Genomic DNA, 17309 nt, shown 5'->3' with positions numbered 1-17309 from the left:
TTCCTTTTCTATCGACCGGAATTTTACAATCGCATTCTCACCTTTTGGGGTTGATACTTTTTGATATTTATGATTAGAACAAAATTTAACGTGATCATTTAAAGTACACACTCTCTTTTCGTTAAATCCGTTTAGACATTTTTTACAGTATTTTCTAGGTAAAAATTTATCGGACATTAATCTATTGAAGTTCCTAATCAAGAAATAGTGCGACTTATATAGCAATAAATTTATCTCTTTTTCAAATTGAAATTTGCTTATATAGATAGGATAAATTAATTTCTTTTCGTAGCCATAAACATTAATAGTCAGACAATTATTTTTTTCAAATATAGGAATATTTTTCACGATTACAGGAAATTTTAAACGATTTGTATTTAAATATTTTAAATATTTTCTATATAAATATACAGAATTTCTGTTTCTACCGGTTGCGGGATACAAATGTGCAATTATACAATATAGAAAACATTGATTGTCCGAACATTTTATATTTAATACACAACGCTTATTAACTAAAGATTTAGGAAGAATAATATTTCCGCAGCCCCCGCTTTCATTTTTATATATGCCAATATTAATATCTATGAATATAATTTCATTTAGTATCCATCCCGATCCATACTTAATAAATTCGTCGATATAATTTAGAATCGTATCGAAAGCATTAGTTAATTTATCGTTAATCATATACGAGGATAAAATATGCTCAACACGGCTGGAAAAATATACATCTTGATATTCTGCAATATCATCTTCTAAATATTTTAAAAATTTAGTTTTTAAATTTATCAAAAATTTTCTTCTACACACAAAATTATCGCTAGCTAAAATATTATAAACAGTCGGCGTTATTTTTTCAAAAAAGACTGCGGGATCAACATTTTCTGCAATAAACGCTCTGTATGTTTTCGCATATCCTCTAAAAGCTTTCTTTCTTAATATAAAATTAAACATTTTCGTCTAAATGTTCGCCCATTGCATCGAAAGCCTTCTTATATAATTTAAAATCCTTAACATTAATATTGTATTTGTTAGACGGATAGTTTCCTTTCGTTCTTGTCAGAGAAACATATGCAGTAGACTGAAATTCTGTAACCTCCATTACTTGATTTTCACATATTTTAATTTTAAATGGCCGAATTTTCAAAGTTTTACTATTATGCACGCTTAGATCTAAGTCAAATTTTTGCTTTTTCGACTCCTGTTCTTCGGTAATTTTAGGTTTCGGACCCCTCTTTTTACCGACGCTCTGTTTCACGGTAAAATCAAATTCATTTTCTAAATTTAAAATTACATACTATTTAATAAAAATATTTTTAAAATAATAAAAAATAATAAATTCTTACCAGCATCTGACGACATGTTTTCTTAGTTGTATTGGAGATACTTGTAGTAGACAAGATGTGTCGGACAGTCTCTTGGTCCTAGTATATATAGCAGTTAATCTAACCGGATTGTACCGGTTAGAACTGGAAAGTCGACTGACTGTCTATCAGGAAACTGTGTCGCAGAACTAATTTCGTAAGGCTTTTGTCCTAAAAAAAATCTAATTTAGTAAACCCTTTAGCCCCGGAAAAAGCGAAACTGTGTCGACAAACTAATTTCGTAAGGCTTTTGGCGAATTTTTGTCCTAGAAAAATTTATTTTTGATCGGGAAAAGTGTCGCCGAGCTAATTTCGTAATTTATTTTTGACTAGGAAAGGCTTTTGGCGAATTTTTGTCCTAGAAAAATCTAATTTCTGACGCGGAAAAAGTGACAAACTAATTTCGTAATTTATTTTTGACCAGGAAACTGCGTCGTGTTAGCATTTTTGATAGGAAAAATAATCTAACCGGGTCATTCATAACCCCTTCAGCAAATTTCTGCGACTTAACTGTGTTGTGTTAGCACAGGTTATAACCCTTTAATTTATTTTTGAGCGGGAAACTGCGTCGTGTCGACAGCGAAAATAATCTAACTGTGCCATTCATAACCCCTTCAGCAACCCGTCGGCATAGATTATAAACCTCTAATTTATTTTCGACGTCTCTAGAAAGTTTAAGGAAAACGATCTCGGTTGCTAGAAAGTTTTTTATACCCTCGAATTTTGTATAAATACCGCTCGGAACTCAGAAGTTTCTATCAAACTCGAAACATCCAGCTAGAAGATGGCTTGTAAGTATATTTTTATATATATATCTACATTTAATTAATATATTTTTTTAAAAAAAGAAATATTTTAGATAATGTAAATTCTGCTATACCTGCAGTCCGCGATGGATCTTGCGATTTTAAATGTGAGTACTAAAATAAAAACAAGGTTTTCTTTATTCTTTATATAATATATATTTATATAAATTAGATTACGACTGGATAGATTCACATCCTGCGTGGATGACTATGCATCCACACCGTTTCTATACGAGGGAGGAGGAGAAATGTAATATAGGAGTAATTATAGATTTTGAGGTATTTACAATCAAGGATATGGGTCTTGCGTTCGATACATTATGTCGTCAGGTTGGGTATGTGGCTTGCAATTGGAACGAATTCGATATAATTAATTTTTATAATGAAAATATTATTTTCGAGTGGTTAAATTTTTCTAATCAAAAAAATGTAAGATTCGGCAACCATTTACACGGTCTTTATTTAGCATACGAAGAAGGGCCTTTTGGTGAGTGGGAGAAAAGTGAAAATGTTTGTCGAATTTTATATGATTTATTTTTAAAATATAAAATTTTTTATTATAAGGGAGGGAAAATTGAAAAAAATTTTTTAGATTTAACGAGTGAAATTTATAACGTGTATATACCATACTTCGATCTAGAAGATTTCGGCGTGCCGAAATCTTCCGACATAAGGGTTCCATGCCCAAACCACCTAAAAAAATACCCTCACAACTGCCCTCCTCCCAAAAAACGGACGAAAGAAACGGTGTGTAGTATTCACAGGATGGGTTATCCGCATGAATGTCGTCGGCCGCAGGATGGTGCCTCGCTATTAAACATCTGTACGGACCATACCCGTTTTATCGCCCACTGTCCTCTGTGCGATGTTTTTTCGTATAAGACATACATGTTTAAACACAGTAAATATATTTTATTCTTATATAAAAATCGGTAAATAATATTATATTTATTTTTTAATTTCGGGTTTTTTTATTTACAGATATATGGCAATACCCCCACCTGTAATTTATTTTTGAAAAAATAAAGCAATTTTTTTACACTTTAAATGCTTTTATTATTTTTCATTGAATTACAGCATTGGTTATACGTTACAGTAAGTGGGCGCGCTAAATACAAACGGTGTTTAACAAAGTTTTGTACAAATTCGTCGTTATAGACTTTATCCGTTTTACTTAATTCGTTTAAACATTGGTTTCTATTCATTTTATATAGAAAATACAAACAAAAATAGCCGCAATTCGTCGAATATAAACTCTGATGAACGTTATTATTCCAGCAACAAGTTTTAGAATTGCGTGTTATAAAATTTATTATATTCTGTTTCGATGGCTTAATCCCATAACTATCGTAGTAAAAACAGATTTTTCCGTCAAAGAATACCGATATCCAGTGAGTTCCGGGTTTATTTCTTTCGTCTAAGTTAATTATATACGATTTATACTTAGCGATGCAAACAGGTAAATCATCCGATGCAAAAACTCCTCCAAAAGTTTCTCTTATTTTCGGATCGCTGGATGCGAGCCTCCACAGCGTGACGGTGTTCATTAGTAATCGACAAAAACAGTCCTCGAAGCATCGATTTCTAGAGTATTATTGTATTCGAGTAAACAAATAACGTTTACAGTTTCTAGTAATGCCGTTGCGAACTTAAATTCGATTGAGATGTTTCCTATTTGATTTATACTCTTATGTGATTCGGAGGCGGCTCGATCCTGTGTTAAGTCGAAACTGTAGAGAGTATATCCGTCTTTATACTCTTTGTAAGATATGTTAGTATATTTATGGTGATTAATACATCCTATATCTTCGAATAATGATATAAAATTCCTTCCATAGGCGTCTGCCTCCATAATTCGGAGAATATGGTTGAGGCGGAAACATTTGGTTGTCTTTTAATAAACATATATAATTTAAATTGTAATTTTTAAAATTGAAAGGATTATATTTTACATTTCCATTAAATGCGGTATTAGAAACTAGTCCGATAGTCATTCTGTAAGGCAGCTGGCCGATTACGGCGTTTGAGATATTAGTAGATTGTATTCCGCTACTTAGGGTAAAAACTTTTACATCCGTTCTTCGAAACGGCATTTTTATGATGCCTGTTTGCAGCGCTTTTTCTATTCCAATTTGAACAGACGAACTAACGTCTACTTTATTAATTTTTAAAGACGCGTTTTTTATAATTATTTTATAATTATTGCTGGTAGACATTAGAGCAAAATCGTCTTTAGATCTTTCTAATTTAATTCTTAAATCAACGTTATTAATTAACAATTTAGGTTGATTAGACAAATCGATATGAAGCCTTCCGATTAAATCTATTAATTTACTTTGTTTAGCAATATTAAATCTTTTAGCCAATCCTTCATTATTATCGTCTAACGAGTCCATATATTGCGCAGTATCTTTATAAAATAATGCGCTCGTTAAAAAAGTTTCCTGCGCATCTTTTGAATAAAATAATAATGCTTCTAAAATAGATCGGTAGCAGTAATTAGTCTGCGAAATTATTTGTTTATCATTTAAAAACACGCTGCATTGAGAAAATAAACTATTTAAAAAATAATTAACAGGTGCGACCTTTTCTTCGGCAGAAACGTCCGTTCCGTCGTTTTTAATAATTTTTGCTTGAACGTGGAGATAAATCGAATGCAAGTCGATATAATTTTCGCCAGAACCGGATATGTAAAATTCTATCGGGGCACGGCTATCCGATATTGTTGCTACGGGATGAACAATAACTTCTGTAGTATTGTCGATGGCCAGTTGCGTCGAAACGGTGCTAAATAAGTCGAGCTCGCTTTTGGTGCAGGGGCAGGAATTCGGGTCCATTTTTCTTATTCCGAAAATATATCGTGTACTTTCCGTCTTTTATTCTGCGTCTGCTTCAGTCTCTTCGGTCGCTTTCGTTTTATACCCGATCCGCCTTGCACTTTTTTAACTACATCATCTTTAATTTCAGAGCCAATATCCTTTAGATGCGATTTTGCCGATTCTTTAAATGATTTCCCCGCAATTACGTCCGATCCAACACCCGACGCAAAATTTAATGCTTTGCGCCCCAGATACGATCCGATTCGGCCCAGAATCGGTACTGATTTTCTAAAAAGATCGGCGAAGAATCCATACCCTCGCTGAATTTGAGGCCCCGCAAAATAACCTCGTCCCGTCAAATGTTGCCTCAAATATAAATCGGGAGTCCATAACGTACCTCCTGCTTGATTACAGTAGTAATTTATACAAGCTTTTGGATCGAGCTTCATTTTGCACTTCTTAAAGACAAACTAATGCTAGATATTAAACTAACAGGTATTTATAACTGTTTAAAAGATAAAATTAATATTGTTTTTCCTCCGAAAAAGACTATCTCTTTTCCGCTCGCAGATCTCAGTTCGATTTCGATTGTTTCGATAAAATTTTTCCTAATAGGAAAATACAAAGGTTTGGAATAAACTTTGACTATCTGATCTTCTTTCGTGCCCATAACGGGTATAACTCTTAATAACGGCGCTGTTATATCTCCTACGTGATGAGAAGAAATAATATTCGAGTAAATAAAAATTTCCGAAATTCCTGCCGACATTTCGATGGGATAGCGACTTATATATTCGCCGGGTGGAAATTTTGTAGCCGTAAATCCGAGAAAATCTTTCAATTCATCTCCAAATTCTACAGAAATATTCCACGGAACTTTTAAAATAATTTTATTATTAGGCAGCAATGCCAGTTTTATATACTTAAAAATGCTAAGAAATTTTTCGGGAGACGAGTATAATCCGATAGGAATAAAGATTTTTTCGTCTTTATAAACTTTCTTAATTACTTCTCTCTTTCTATTTTTCTCCACTAAATTAAAATATTCGTTAGAGTAGTCCTGAGTCGACAGTCGAAAATTATGAGTCGAATTACCCCTTAATACAGTATCTTCGTTAGGTAAGTTTAGCATATAAAGTAATTTCGACGAATCCTTTACGGTGATAAATAACTCGTGCTCGTCTTTTATATTTATATCCACAGTTTGATTATTTTTATCGAAAATAAATTCTGCCAAATTAGAATTTGTTAGACTAACTATGTTCGAATTTATTATATCAAACAATTCAGTTTTATCGCCTTTAATAGAAATTAATGGAATCAAATATGATTTATCCGGCAAAGGCTCGTCTTCTTCTTTCACGCTTTCTTCGATCGTCACAATATACTGATTATTATGATTAGATATATTAAACCAGTTTCTCGGAATAATAGCTTCGGCAAGACCGACGGTCCAATTTCCGTGTAAATTAATAGGAGGACTCATTTTCACCGTGAAATGCGACTGCGTATTCCCCGGAAACAGGTCCATACTTGCATTACTTATCAGCGTCACGAAAAAATCTGATTGCATCATTTTGTTACCTTTTGTAATTCTTCGGTATAAAACCTTCCTTCTAGAATCTCGTTATTCGCATCTTTTAATACGTAAGTCGGAGGATGTGATAGAAATCGGTCGTGAATAACAAATATTTCCTTCGTCCAGCCCGGCAGATATCCGCGACTAAATGTTTTACGTATTTTCGAAATTCGAACTAAATCACCAATATTAAATTTAAATTTACTTTTCCTTTTTATACCGTACAGCCTATCAAAAATCGAACCGTAATGCAAAAGACTAACTTCAGATGGAGCCATCCCGATACTTCTATGAAAACTATTATTATATCCTTTTACAATATCGTTTAATTTATCGATATATTGATAAGAATTACGATAAGTAATTAATCTATATATTTTATTTCGTAAAGTTTTATTTAATCTCTCGACCACCGAAGCCTTAGTATCCGAATGGGTCGAATAGTGATTAATTTTATATTTTTTAAACAAATTTTTTACTAATCTATTATAAAATTCGGTTCCCTTATCGGTTTGCATATTTTTAGGAACATTGCGTTTAAAAATAATTTGAAACGCTTCGGCAACAGACTTAGGTTTTTTATCCTTTATTGGCACAACGTAACAATATTTACTAAATACATCAATTACTGTTAATAAATATTTTATACCGTTATTATATCTAGAAAATTGCTTTAACACAATTAAATCGGCTTGCCATAGGTCGTTAGGATAAAAAGCTTTAGTTTTTCTTCGCGAATATTTAACCCTTACAGGTTTATGCAACGAATAAACAGGTTGAGAAGACAGCCATTTTTCGACAGTAGATCTCGGAAATTTAGAAGCTTTAACTAGTTTACTCACTCCTCCAAACGATGCCGAAGATTTGGGGTTATAATATAACCGTCTCAGTAGTTTCTCCATTCCGGACTCTTCTTCCTCTTTTTCGACGACTTTTTCCACTGGTAAAATACTCTCGGAGAAATTGTAGAAAAAATTTCTTCGGGACTTTCGACTTGTATCGGTTGATATCGCGGCTTTTCGCCGATTTCGGGTAGAGTCGACAAACTTTTATTTCCTATCCACTCTCTAGGAAAATTTAGTTTTCTTACAGCTTCCCAAAACACGTTAAAACCGATAGGCGCAATAGATGTTTTTCGATTGCGAAACAAATGAGATAACAGATCAATTATGTGGCTTCGTGGTACTGGAGTGCCGCTAACTGTTAATTCACCTTTTGTATTCCATCCGTAGTCGTTTTGTCTCAGTTTATCGATTAAATGAGGAACGTATTTTTGATATAGCTGGGGTACAGATATAGTTATTTGTTTAATAAACGCATCCTCACCGTTATCGGAGGTAGGTGGTTTTTCTTCGGGTAGCTCCGGCGGTTTTTCATCGGGCACAACGGATACTCTGACAGGCTCCTTCGGCTTATGGACGGTTCTCTGATATCTCGAAATCAACTGACTTAATAATTTAACTTTACTATCGTCGGATAAATCGGTACTCTCGAGTAATTCTTCGATATTACTTCCAATTCTTATTTCGGGTTTAATTTGATATCCTGCCAGCAACTCGGGAGGGACCAGAGCCATTTGCTTCGCCATTAGATTCTTTTTCCTATTACTTTACCGATTAATCCTCCTGCCATAGACAATAACGGCGCCAGTAGAAGAGGAAGGAATCCACCCGATTGATTAATCAAAATTTTTTTCTTGATATTTAAAGGAACACGTTTTTCACTTAATTTCCTGATTACTTTTTTATATTTTCGTAATTTATGAACGTCAGCAGGTATATTTCCTCTCAGAAAATTATCGCATATTTCGCACAAAACTTTAACTTGGTCGGAAGTAGCCTCTTTCAATATCGCTCTTCGTTGAGAGGGAGTAGTTTTGGCTAAATGCGCCAACATGTGATAATTTTTCTTTACGTTCTTCATTTTATCGGTAAGTATACCCAATAAATACCTTGTTCGTCCGGAAAACACGAATCCCGCACCGAAAGTTTCTTGTCTGTTTTAGGATGAAAATCCAGCAGCAAATAACCAAAATCCTTTTCTGTCGCTTTTTTATATGCGTCCATAAAAAAATTACATTTTCCTGCGAAAGCTTGGCGTCCCAAACAGCTTACTTGACTTTCGTCTCGATTATTTTTAAACAAAATCAAATAATGCGTATTTAAAGTAATATCTCTCATAATTCTATTTTTCGGAAACAGATTTTGCATTATCAGGATCACGCTTACATTATAATGGTGAGACTCTGTTGTGAACAGAAACGCAGTTTTTGAACTGAGTTCGTGCATCAAATCATCGATTACTACTAAATCCCATCCTTGCACAGATTCAGGTAGGCCGTACATAAATGTAATACCTTTTTCATCTCGAAAAAACGGTAAGTATACAGAATAACACCATAAAACTTTCTTTAACTGTTTTTCATAAATTTTACAACGAATAATTTTTCTTACTAACGTAGTCTTTCCACATTGCGACGGTCCAGCGATTATGCAGTTACTCGGGTGCTTAAAATACATGTCAATCGATTTTACTGACTTTAGCAAATTTATAATGTTTCAATCCGCAATTTATCTCTCTAAATATTAATATATTCTTTTTATTCTTTTCAACGTAAACTTCTCTCATAACATCCGAACAATCTTCGAACGAATAATATAATTTATTACTAACGTCGTTAATTCTTCCGTCTTCATCAACAATTACAAAACCGAACTTTCCATCTTCCTTCCATATATCTCCGTTAACTTTAAAATAACGCAAAACAACGGGAAAATTATCGGGAATATCGAGTGAAAAATTATTTACCGCAGCTATACAGGCGTCCAGAGACTTGTACAACCGAGGAGAAACAGAATAATTTCTGTCGCTGTCGTAGGTAAAAATAAAGCCGTATGCTTCCATGTTCGATCCTGGCATTAAAATAAATTCTAACGTATGTTAAAAATTTATATATGTCGACAATCAACCAATCACATTTTATAGTAAGTATGTCAAAAGGTATTTGTTATTAGAACGCGCGCAGAAATTTTATCGAACGGTAAGCGATCTAAAAATTATATCGACGTCGAAAAATTATTATCAACTAACTCAAAAAATTTTGTGTTATCGTACGAGAAAATTTTGTGATTCGTGCCACTCATACATGTTATCGTACGAGAAAATTTTGTGATTCGTGCCACTCATACATGTTATCGTACGAGAAAGTTTTGTGATTCGTGCTACCCATACATGTTATCCTACGGGATTTAAAATTTTTGTGATTCGTGCTACCCATACATGTTATCCTATGGGAATTTTGTGATTCGTGCTACCCAAACGACTACTACTGTTATATAATGATAATAATTGCTAAAAATCAAACGAACTGTTTTCAATTTCATTAATTTTCTGGAACGTTTACAATCGTTTTATAATCGAACCAATATGCTACAACAAATTCGAATTTAAAACGGTTCGAATACTTGGTTAAAAAGTCGAAATATATAAAAATATTTAAAAGAATATCTGAAATGTTATTAATTTAAGTACTCTAATGAAGACTGAACGTGGTTAAAAGCAAAAAATCGCATCTAAAATAGTACGGTAGATGCCATTTTTCAGGTTAAGTCTTAATGCTCTTCCTCTCCACTCGCGGGGGAATTTCGAAAAATCTGTTCTTAGTGTGCGTTTTCAAGACATACCCTAACTGCGTACCAAATTTCATCTCTGGGTTCAGCGGATTGCTCTGGTGATGATGAATCAATCAGTGAGAACAAGTAATTTTATATATTTAGATCAATTACTTAATTAATATGTACTATTATTTATAAAAGACTATATGAACAAATTTAAGAATATAAAAATTTAATAAATTCGAATGAACAATTTATTTTAAACACTTTATTTTTTAATTATTAACAATCTTTTTATTATTATCATTAATCAACATCATAATGTTCATTTTTATATCAATTTTAATTTTCATAAAAGGACGACCATGTAGTGCACGTGTAAACAGAAACGTGATACAAAATAAAACAAGCTAGAATAGAAACCACATTCTGTTGCCATATTGGTTACATCTTGGCTAAGGGCAAGAAAATTAACTAAAGGCTTTTAAATGTGCTAGGTGCGCCTGGAAAACTAAATCATAAAGCTTATAAAACTCTATATCAGGCATGTCAAACTCATATGATATTACGGGCCATATGATCTATTTTGTATAAGTCGGGGGCCGCATGTTTTCAATGTTCAAAAAATTAATAAAATACGATTTTTAGAATGATTATATTATGTATTTATTAGACTCAATATATTGTATATTATACGTACTGTATTGTACATAGACATTTTATATTTCATATTATTTTTTAAACTTAAATATATTTTATATTTTTTATAAAAAACAAAAGTTATAATAAGAAATAATCAAAATCGCAGTTTAATATTACTTTTTAGAAGATATTTGACAACGTTTTTCACAAAGAAGTCATCAAAATTTAGTTGAATATATTCAACTGATGCAATTTTTAAAATTGATGATAAATGTTGATCGGTTAACCTCGACCTTTCTGAATTTTTGTTATTTTTTATTAAAGAAAATACTTGCTTTCACAAATAAGTGCTTCCGAACGTAGCCAGTATACGGGTAACCAATGATAACATTTTAGGAAACCGATCTACAGATAAATATGTATAAAAATCTGGAATTCCAACTTCCATATATTTTTGCTTCAGCAAATTATCACATTGGATTTTAATTAATTCCATTTGTACGTTTTCATCAACAGTTTCATTATCGATAGATAGAGGTGAAGTAAAAAGACGAAATTGTAATTCACAGCTTTTAAAATTAGAAAATCTTCGATCGAATTCCGTTTCTAACAATTTAATTTGGTCAGCGTATTCTGTAAATTTTAATTTAGGTGATTTAAGCAATAGATATTGGCAGCTTTCAAAGCTTTCTTTTCCTATTTGTTTTCGCCAAAGTAATCATTTTTGTTTGAAAGCGTTAATATTATCAAATAGCGTTGTCACAACATGATTTTTGCCTCGAAGCTTAAGATTAAGTCGATTAAGATGACTCGTAATATCAACTGAGAAAGCCAGGACCTTTATCCTTTGTCTATCTTTTAATTCAGCGCATTCATAATTTTTTGTTTCCAAGAAAATTATGATTTCGTCCAACAATTTGAAGAATCGGTTTAGCACTTTATGACTCGAAAGCCAACGAACTTCCGTATAATATGGTAGATCGGTCTATTCACATCCTATCTTCCAGAAATGAAGCGAATTGAGATTATTAAATCCACCTGCCCGAATATGATTTACAAATCACAAAAATTATGACGTTTACAGAGTAGATTCACACAAACAGTCAAAGTTCCGAAAGTCGCTATTCCTGAATAGAACCGTCGAAAAGACACCTTGCGACGTATACTTCGGATACAGTCACTCGTCACGGCAATAGTAGACGAAACACCTTTACGGCAGAGCGCACAAACGTCCGCCTTGACGTTCCAGCAAACACTTGACTTTTGCGCCAAAACCATTCCTTTTATATGGATTGTAGCAATCGCTGATGGACAAATCAGCACGTAGCAGTCTTCCGTGACGTCCGCTCTCGTACGATGTTCGCCGGCCAATCATCGTTCGTAGATTCAAAGCCGCTGCCGTTATCCAACCGTCTTTCCTAGCGTCGACCAATTTGAATTGTTTGGACGAAATACGGAACGGACAAACACGAAAAGGGCGGGAATCGTACAGTTCAAAAAAGTTCAAACTTTCCAACTTCAAGCGTCAAAGCTTGAGTATTTAAAAATTTTTTTAGTCTCGGCGGGCCGCAACCCAGGTGTTGGTGGGCCGCATGCGGCCCGCGGGCCGCGTGTTTGACATGCCTGCTCTATATTATGGAGCCTTTCCCGGCCAGGGTACCGATCTATCGTTACCCTAATTGTTTCGCAAAACGGCCAGGGTACCGATTCATCGTTACCCTTTTAAAAATCGATTTTTATAAAATTTATAGACAACAGATGTCAGCACTGACGGTATCGGCTTGTTTATCGTCTGTTTGACATATTTTTGTCCAGGTGGTGTTTTGTCGACTTAAAAAATTTTAATTATCGATGTTTTTTCTTTAATTTTTCATTTTCTGATTATTTTTTATTTTATTTTTAGCATATCTATGCAATAATATTACTATAACAAGTTCATTAATGCTATAATAAGTTTATTTAGCAATAATATGTCAATACATCATAAATATTCAAGTTATGACTTTCAGTTCTGATATTTTATATATTTTTTAAATTTTTTATTTTTAATTAGTTTTTAAATCTAAAATATCAGCAAATGTTACATCTATTGCTACTGGTAATCATATGTTTATTACGAAAATAAATAAACTTGTTTGATATAAAATGAATAAAGTATATTAGTTCATTATATTAGTTGTAAGCAGAATAAAGTTCAGATTTCAAACAAATGTTTGATATAATGTGCGATAATTTCACAACGAATAAACGTACATGCATAAATGTTATATTAAATTGTACAGAACAATATTGTACGTCGTATTGGCTCAGTGACAATAAGAATAAAGTAACCAGGCAATGTTAATTTTGACAAATAGTAAAAAATTTTCAAGTCTGAATGTCAGTTATCATATATTATTAGTTTTTTTCTCATAAATTTTTCAAACAAACTTTATTGAAATATGTCGTATTTAAAACTAACTATATTGATAAATATATGTGATTTTTTTCATATGAATAAAATAATAATTTAATTTTTAGTGAATTTTTAAAATAATATTGCCTGATTCACCTATTTTGACCTTGGCCGTTTTACAAAATAAGGGGGCGTGGCAAACGGCAGGCTAAGGGTTATGGAGCAATACAACCAATGTTACTTACGCGGTCTCTAGCTAAGGTCATGTAGTTAGTAAAAATTCAGTAACAAGTAAATTACTCTCTTTTCAAAGACAGTTTACCATCAAAATTTCAAAGTGCTGCAGAACTGTATCTACTAATGCCTCTCTGATTCTAGCAGAGCATCTTCATTTGCCACTATGTATTGTAGGAAAAATTCTAAACTACTACTGCAGAAATATAAACACCAAGGCTTAACAACAGCTTCTATTCTTATCTACGGCTGTTTAAATAATACCATATTGCAATTATCCTATCTGTGATCAGCAACCTGTAAACAAGGTTATCCCCAGAATACATTTGGTGTCATCTGCTTTCTCCATGGATAACCATGCAGACATTAATATTTACACAGATGGGTCCAAAAGCCCCCTTCATGTCTGCTCAAGTATCTGTATCTTCCTTTAAACCTACATATTTTGCCCAAAATATGTCATATGGTACAAATACCCCACATATCAAGCTGAAAAAGATGCTGTCTACCAAGCTATTCAGTGGACCACTTCACTACCAAACAAAACTCTGTCTATCTACATTTACAGTGATTCTCAGTCTGTCCTAAAAGCTCTATTAAATCCCAATTGGAACAGCAATAAAATCACATATATCTAGCACCATATTAAAAATTTTGTAAATAAGATAACTTTTATGTTTGTTAGTGGCCATACTGGCATACTAAGAAGTGAAAAAGCCGATTTTGAGGCTAAGTCAGCTGCAAAGAACTCTGACTTGGACTACTCTCACAACTCTCTCTCACGTAGCAGCCTTAAAAATTATATTCATGACAACGCTATGCAAAAGTGGAATCAACAATAGTTGAGAAGAAAAACTGGTAGAATAAGAAGTCTTTATTTTCCTAGTGTTGAATGCGAATTCTCATCACCACTCAGAGATTTAACGTTTGCTACTGCTCAACTACTTACTGAGCATTTATAACCAGGCAGAAACTACCTCTTGCTTTTGCTCCACAGAAAACCTAGACACTGTCGACAATATAATCTATCGTTGTCCAATTTACGATCAAGATTGACTTATTCTGAAATTAGAATTTTTCACTGGGTTTCAGTGGCCATGTCCACTCGATAAGCTTGTTCAAAAGCCACTATTTGATGCTTTTTGCAATCATGTTCAAAAAATACGGAAGATAAGACTATAATTTCTAATTTTTAGTTTTACATTTTAGTTTTCACTAAAAAACGAATACTAATTTTATGTTTCCTTTGTATCATGTATTTTGGTTTAGGTATTCTTAGTGCTATACACCCAAAGGAGTAGTATACTTAATCAAAGAAATATATTAAAAAAAGAGAGAGAAAGAGAGAGAAACAGCTACATGGCATTTCTCCCATAATAAAAATGTGTAAAAAGTGAGTCTGCTAGCGTTATTATTCTATTCCGTCATATCTGATGGCATTAGTAAAACGAACGTTTTTAATAGAAACCTCCAACTCATAGCCAAATTCAAAACGTTATCACTCAACAAGATCAAAAAATAAAAATAAGAATATTACATAAGACGAGACCTATTACTCCCCTACCCCTGAGTAAGAAATCGTAAGAAATTCTTGACCCCGGATCAACTCCAAAATACTTTACGTAAGTTTTGGACGGCCCCTTACCTTACCAGCAACCGCGAAAAAGTGCAGCATAAACTCGACTCTTCTCAAGCAACAATTTTTGGCACGTTGGTCCTGAGCATGGGTAATTAAGAAAGGCAATGCTTTTTATAATCATTGGTATGTATTGTATGCCATTGGATGGGTGGTATATTTGCTTGATATGGATGTTTTTTCTCTACTGAGTTTAAATACCTTTTAAACTTCTGGACAAAGGACAATAGAAATTATAAAGAAATTCATTTTTAATTTAGTTTTTTCATTTTAAGAACAGACTAGCCTGCCAAATATTAACTTATATCAGCATACTATAACGCAGTTAATCGATTCATGACATTTAAAATGGATTTTAAACTATGCTGCATTATTACGACACTTTAAGACATCATAATGACGTGATTGCCATATTATGTTGTGAAATATTATGATTGATCGAAATTGCTCTTATATGCTCCAATCAAAAATAGCTATTCTAGTCAAATGGTATGCTTTCACAAATCAGATGCGAGTGATACATAACAGGCATTTTCCACTATTTAATCATGAAAGTAGTTGAACAAATCAATCCACTGCTTATTGTGTTTGAAAAATGCTAGGTGCAAAACATTTTGGTCTGGCTGTTGGAAACGAAATGTGTGGAAATAAATTGCCGGATGATAACCGGTCTATGGAATAATTACTGGGAGATAATTGTCAATGTCAAATTGTCAACAGAAAACTTGACAGAAAGAGGGAATCGAGGGCAAAAACATCTCGATATGCTTTATTTGAACAACTCTGCCGTGGTTATCGTTGTCTCATAAAAATAACGAACAATCCAGTTACTGTAAATTGATATACTAAAATTTAAATTCGTTAATAATTTGTTTTTCGAATAAACATTACTTACCGTAAGTGTACCATTTAATCTTAAACGTGTGTAATGCAAAATTGACACTGCAAACTTGAGTCTCAAATTTTCGTTAAAAATTAATGTCTTATTTTTTTAAATAATATTGTAGAAATATAAATAGTAAACCTTTTTTAAAATAAAAAATAAAAATATTCATATTATGTGATTTAAATTAAATAAAAAAGGTTAATTACTACAATTTTTAATAATTTATTTTAAATATTACAAATGTGTAAAAACGCCATGAGCTGATAAAGTTATCATATAATAAAACATTTTTGCATCTACACATGTTAAACATTTATTTAATCATTTTATCATAAAAGTTTCGATTAAACACAATTTATTTTCCAATTTCTGTTTACAATGGATGTAATTGAGTAATAAATGTACATATCTAAGATTCTCTGGTGTTAAGCCTGGACTCCACATTACCGGAATCCGCGACGTAACCGTAAAACTGAAAGCCAAACTGACGAAACTTTCAGTTTTGGAAGGTTCAGTTGGGCAGAAACAAGACTGAAAGCAAAGTTAAAAATTATTTAACTTTTCTGTTTTCATTCCGCGCTTCTGTCATACTGCAACCAATAAAAACGCGAGGATTTGTGACGCGTAGTCACGTGCATTCATCACATGTAGTTTGATTGTCGTAAAGGCAGAAAAGGATGAGGAAACAAATAGATTTGGAATTATTCATTGAAGAAGTTAGAAAATACGACAAAAAATGTAAATAATTCAAAGATTATTAACAATGAAATTGTTAATAAATATAGAGAAAGCAAGGCAAAATCCGTAGCGTCGTCCATGTTTGACTCTACGACAATTACAAAACTGATCAACAGATGGCGCAGTTCCACGTAACGTGCTAGTGGAGCCAAGTTAAAACGAAAACAAAACTGAAACGAAAACTCTCTATGTTTGAATTCTGTTTCTGAGTTTCTGTTTTCAGGTAATGTGGAGTCCAGGCTTTACAGTGCAATACAGTACTAGAGTGCATATGCTACGCTACAATAATCAAAAAATTCTAATAAATTCGAATTCACAAAATATTATGGAAATTGTTAAAATATCTTCACAATCTTCAAACTTCAAGAACTAAAACAAAGAATCAAGGTTATTTCTTAAGTGAAATCTCAGACGTAACTGTCATTCAGTGCACATTAATTAACATTGTTTTAGCTTAATTTTCTATAAACCATAACAATTGAAGATTAAATAATACAGTTATTAAATTATCAATTTTCAAAAATGTAACCGATTTTTTATTATTTGTATATTGTTTATACAATGAATAAATAATTGCTTCTTATCTATACATT

General features: G+C 32.6%; 1 protein-coding gene and 1 long non-coding RNA gene across 2 annotated transcripts; one reads left to right on the top strand and one right to left on the bottom strand.

The window, feature by feature from the left end:
* Positions 1–2141: 2141 nt before the first annotated feature.
* Positions 2142–2861, top strand: LOC136972127 (uncharacterized). Its single transcript, XR_010880289.1, has 3 exons — positions 2142–2158; positions 2227–2280; positions 2346–2861. It is a non-coding gene; the product is annotated as an uncharacterized lncRNA (long non-coding RNA).
* A 1102-nt stretch (positions 2862–3963) lies between these two features.
* LOC136972124 (uncharacterized protein F54H12.2-like) lies at positions 3964–5010 on the bottom strand. Its single transcript, XM_067266673.1, has one exon. The coding sequence runs from the start codon at positions 5008–5010 to the stop codon at positions 3964–3966; it is 1047 nt and encodes a 348-aa protein (XP_067122774.1).
* Between the last annotated feature and the right edge of the window lie 12299 nt (positions 5011–17309).

Source organism: Centruroides vittatus, unplaced genomic scaffold (assembly GCF_030686945.1).
Source record: "Centruroides vittatus isolate TY-2023 unplaced genomic scaffold, ASM3068694v2 contig_281, whole genome shotgun sequence".
Taxonomy (NCBI): Eukaryota; Metazoa; Arthropoda; class Arachnida; order Scorpiones; family Buthidae; genus Centruroides; species Centruroides vittatus.
This window is presented reverse-complemented; position numbering and strand designations above follow the sequence as displayed.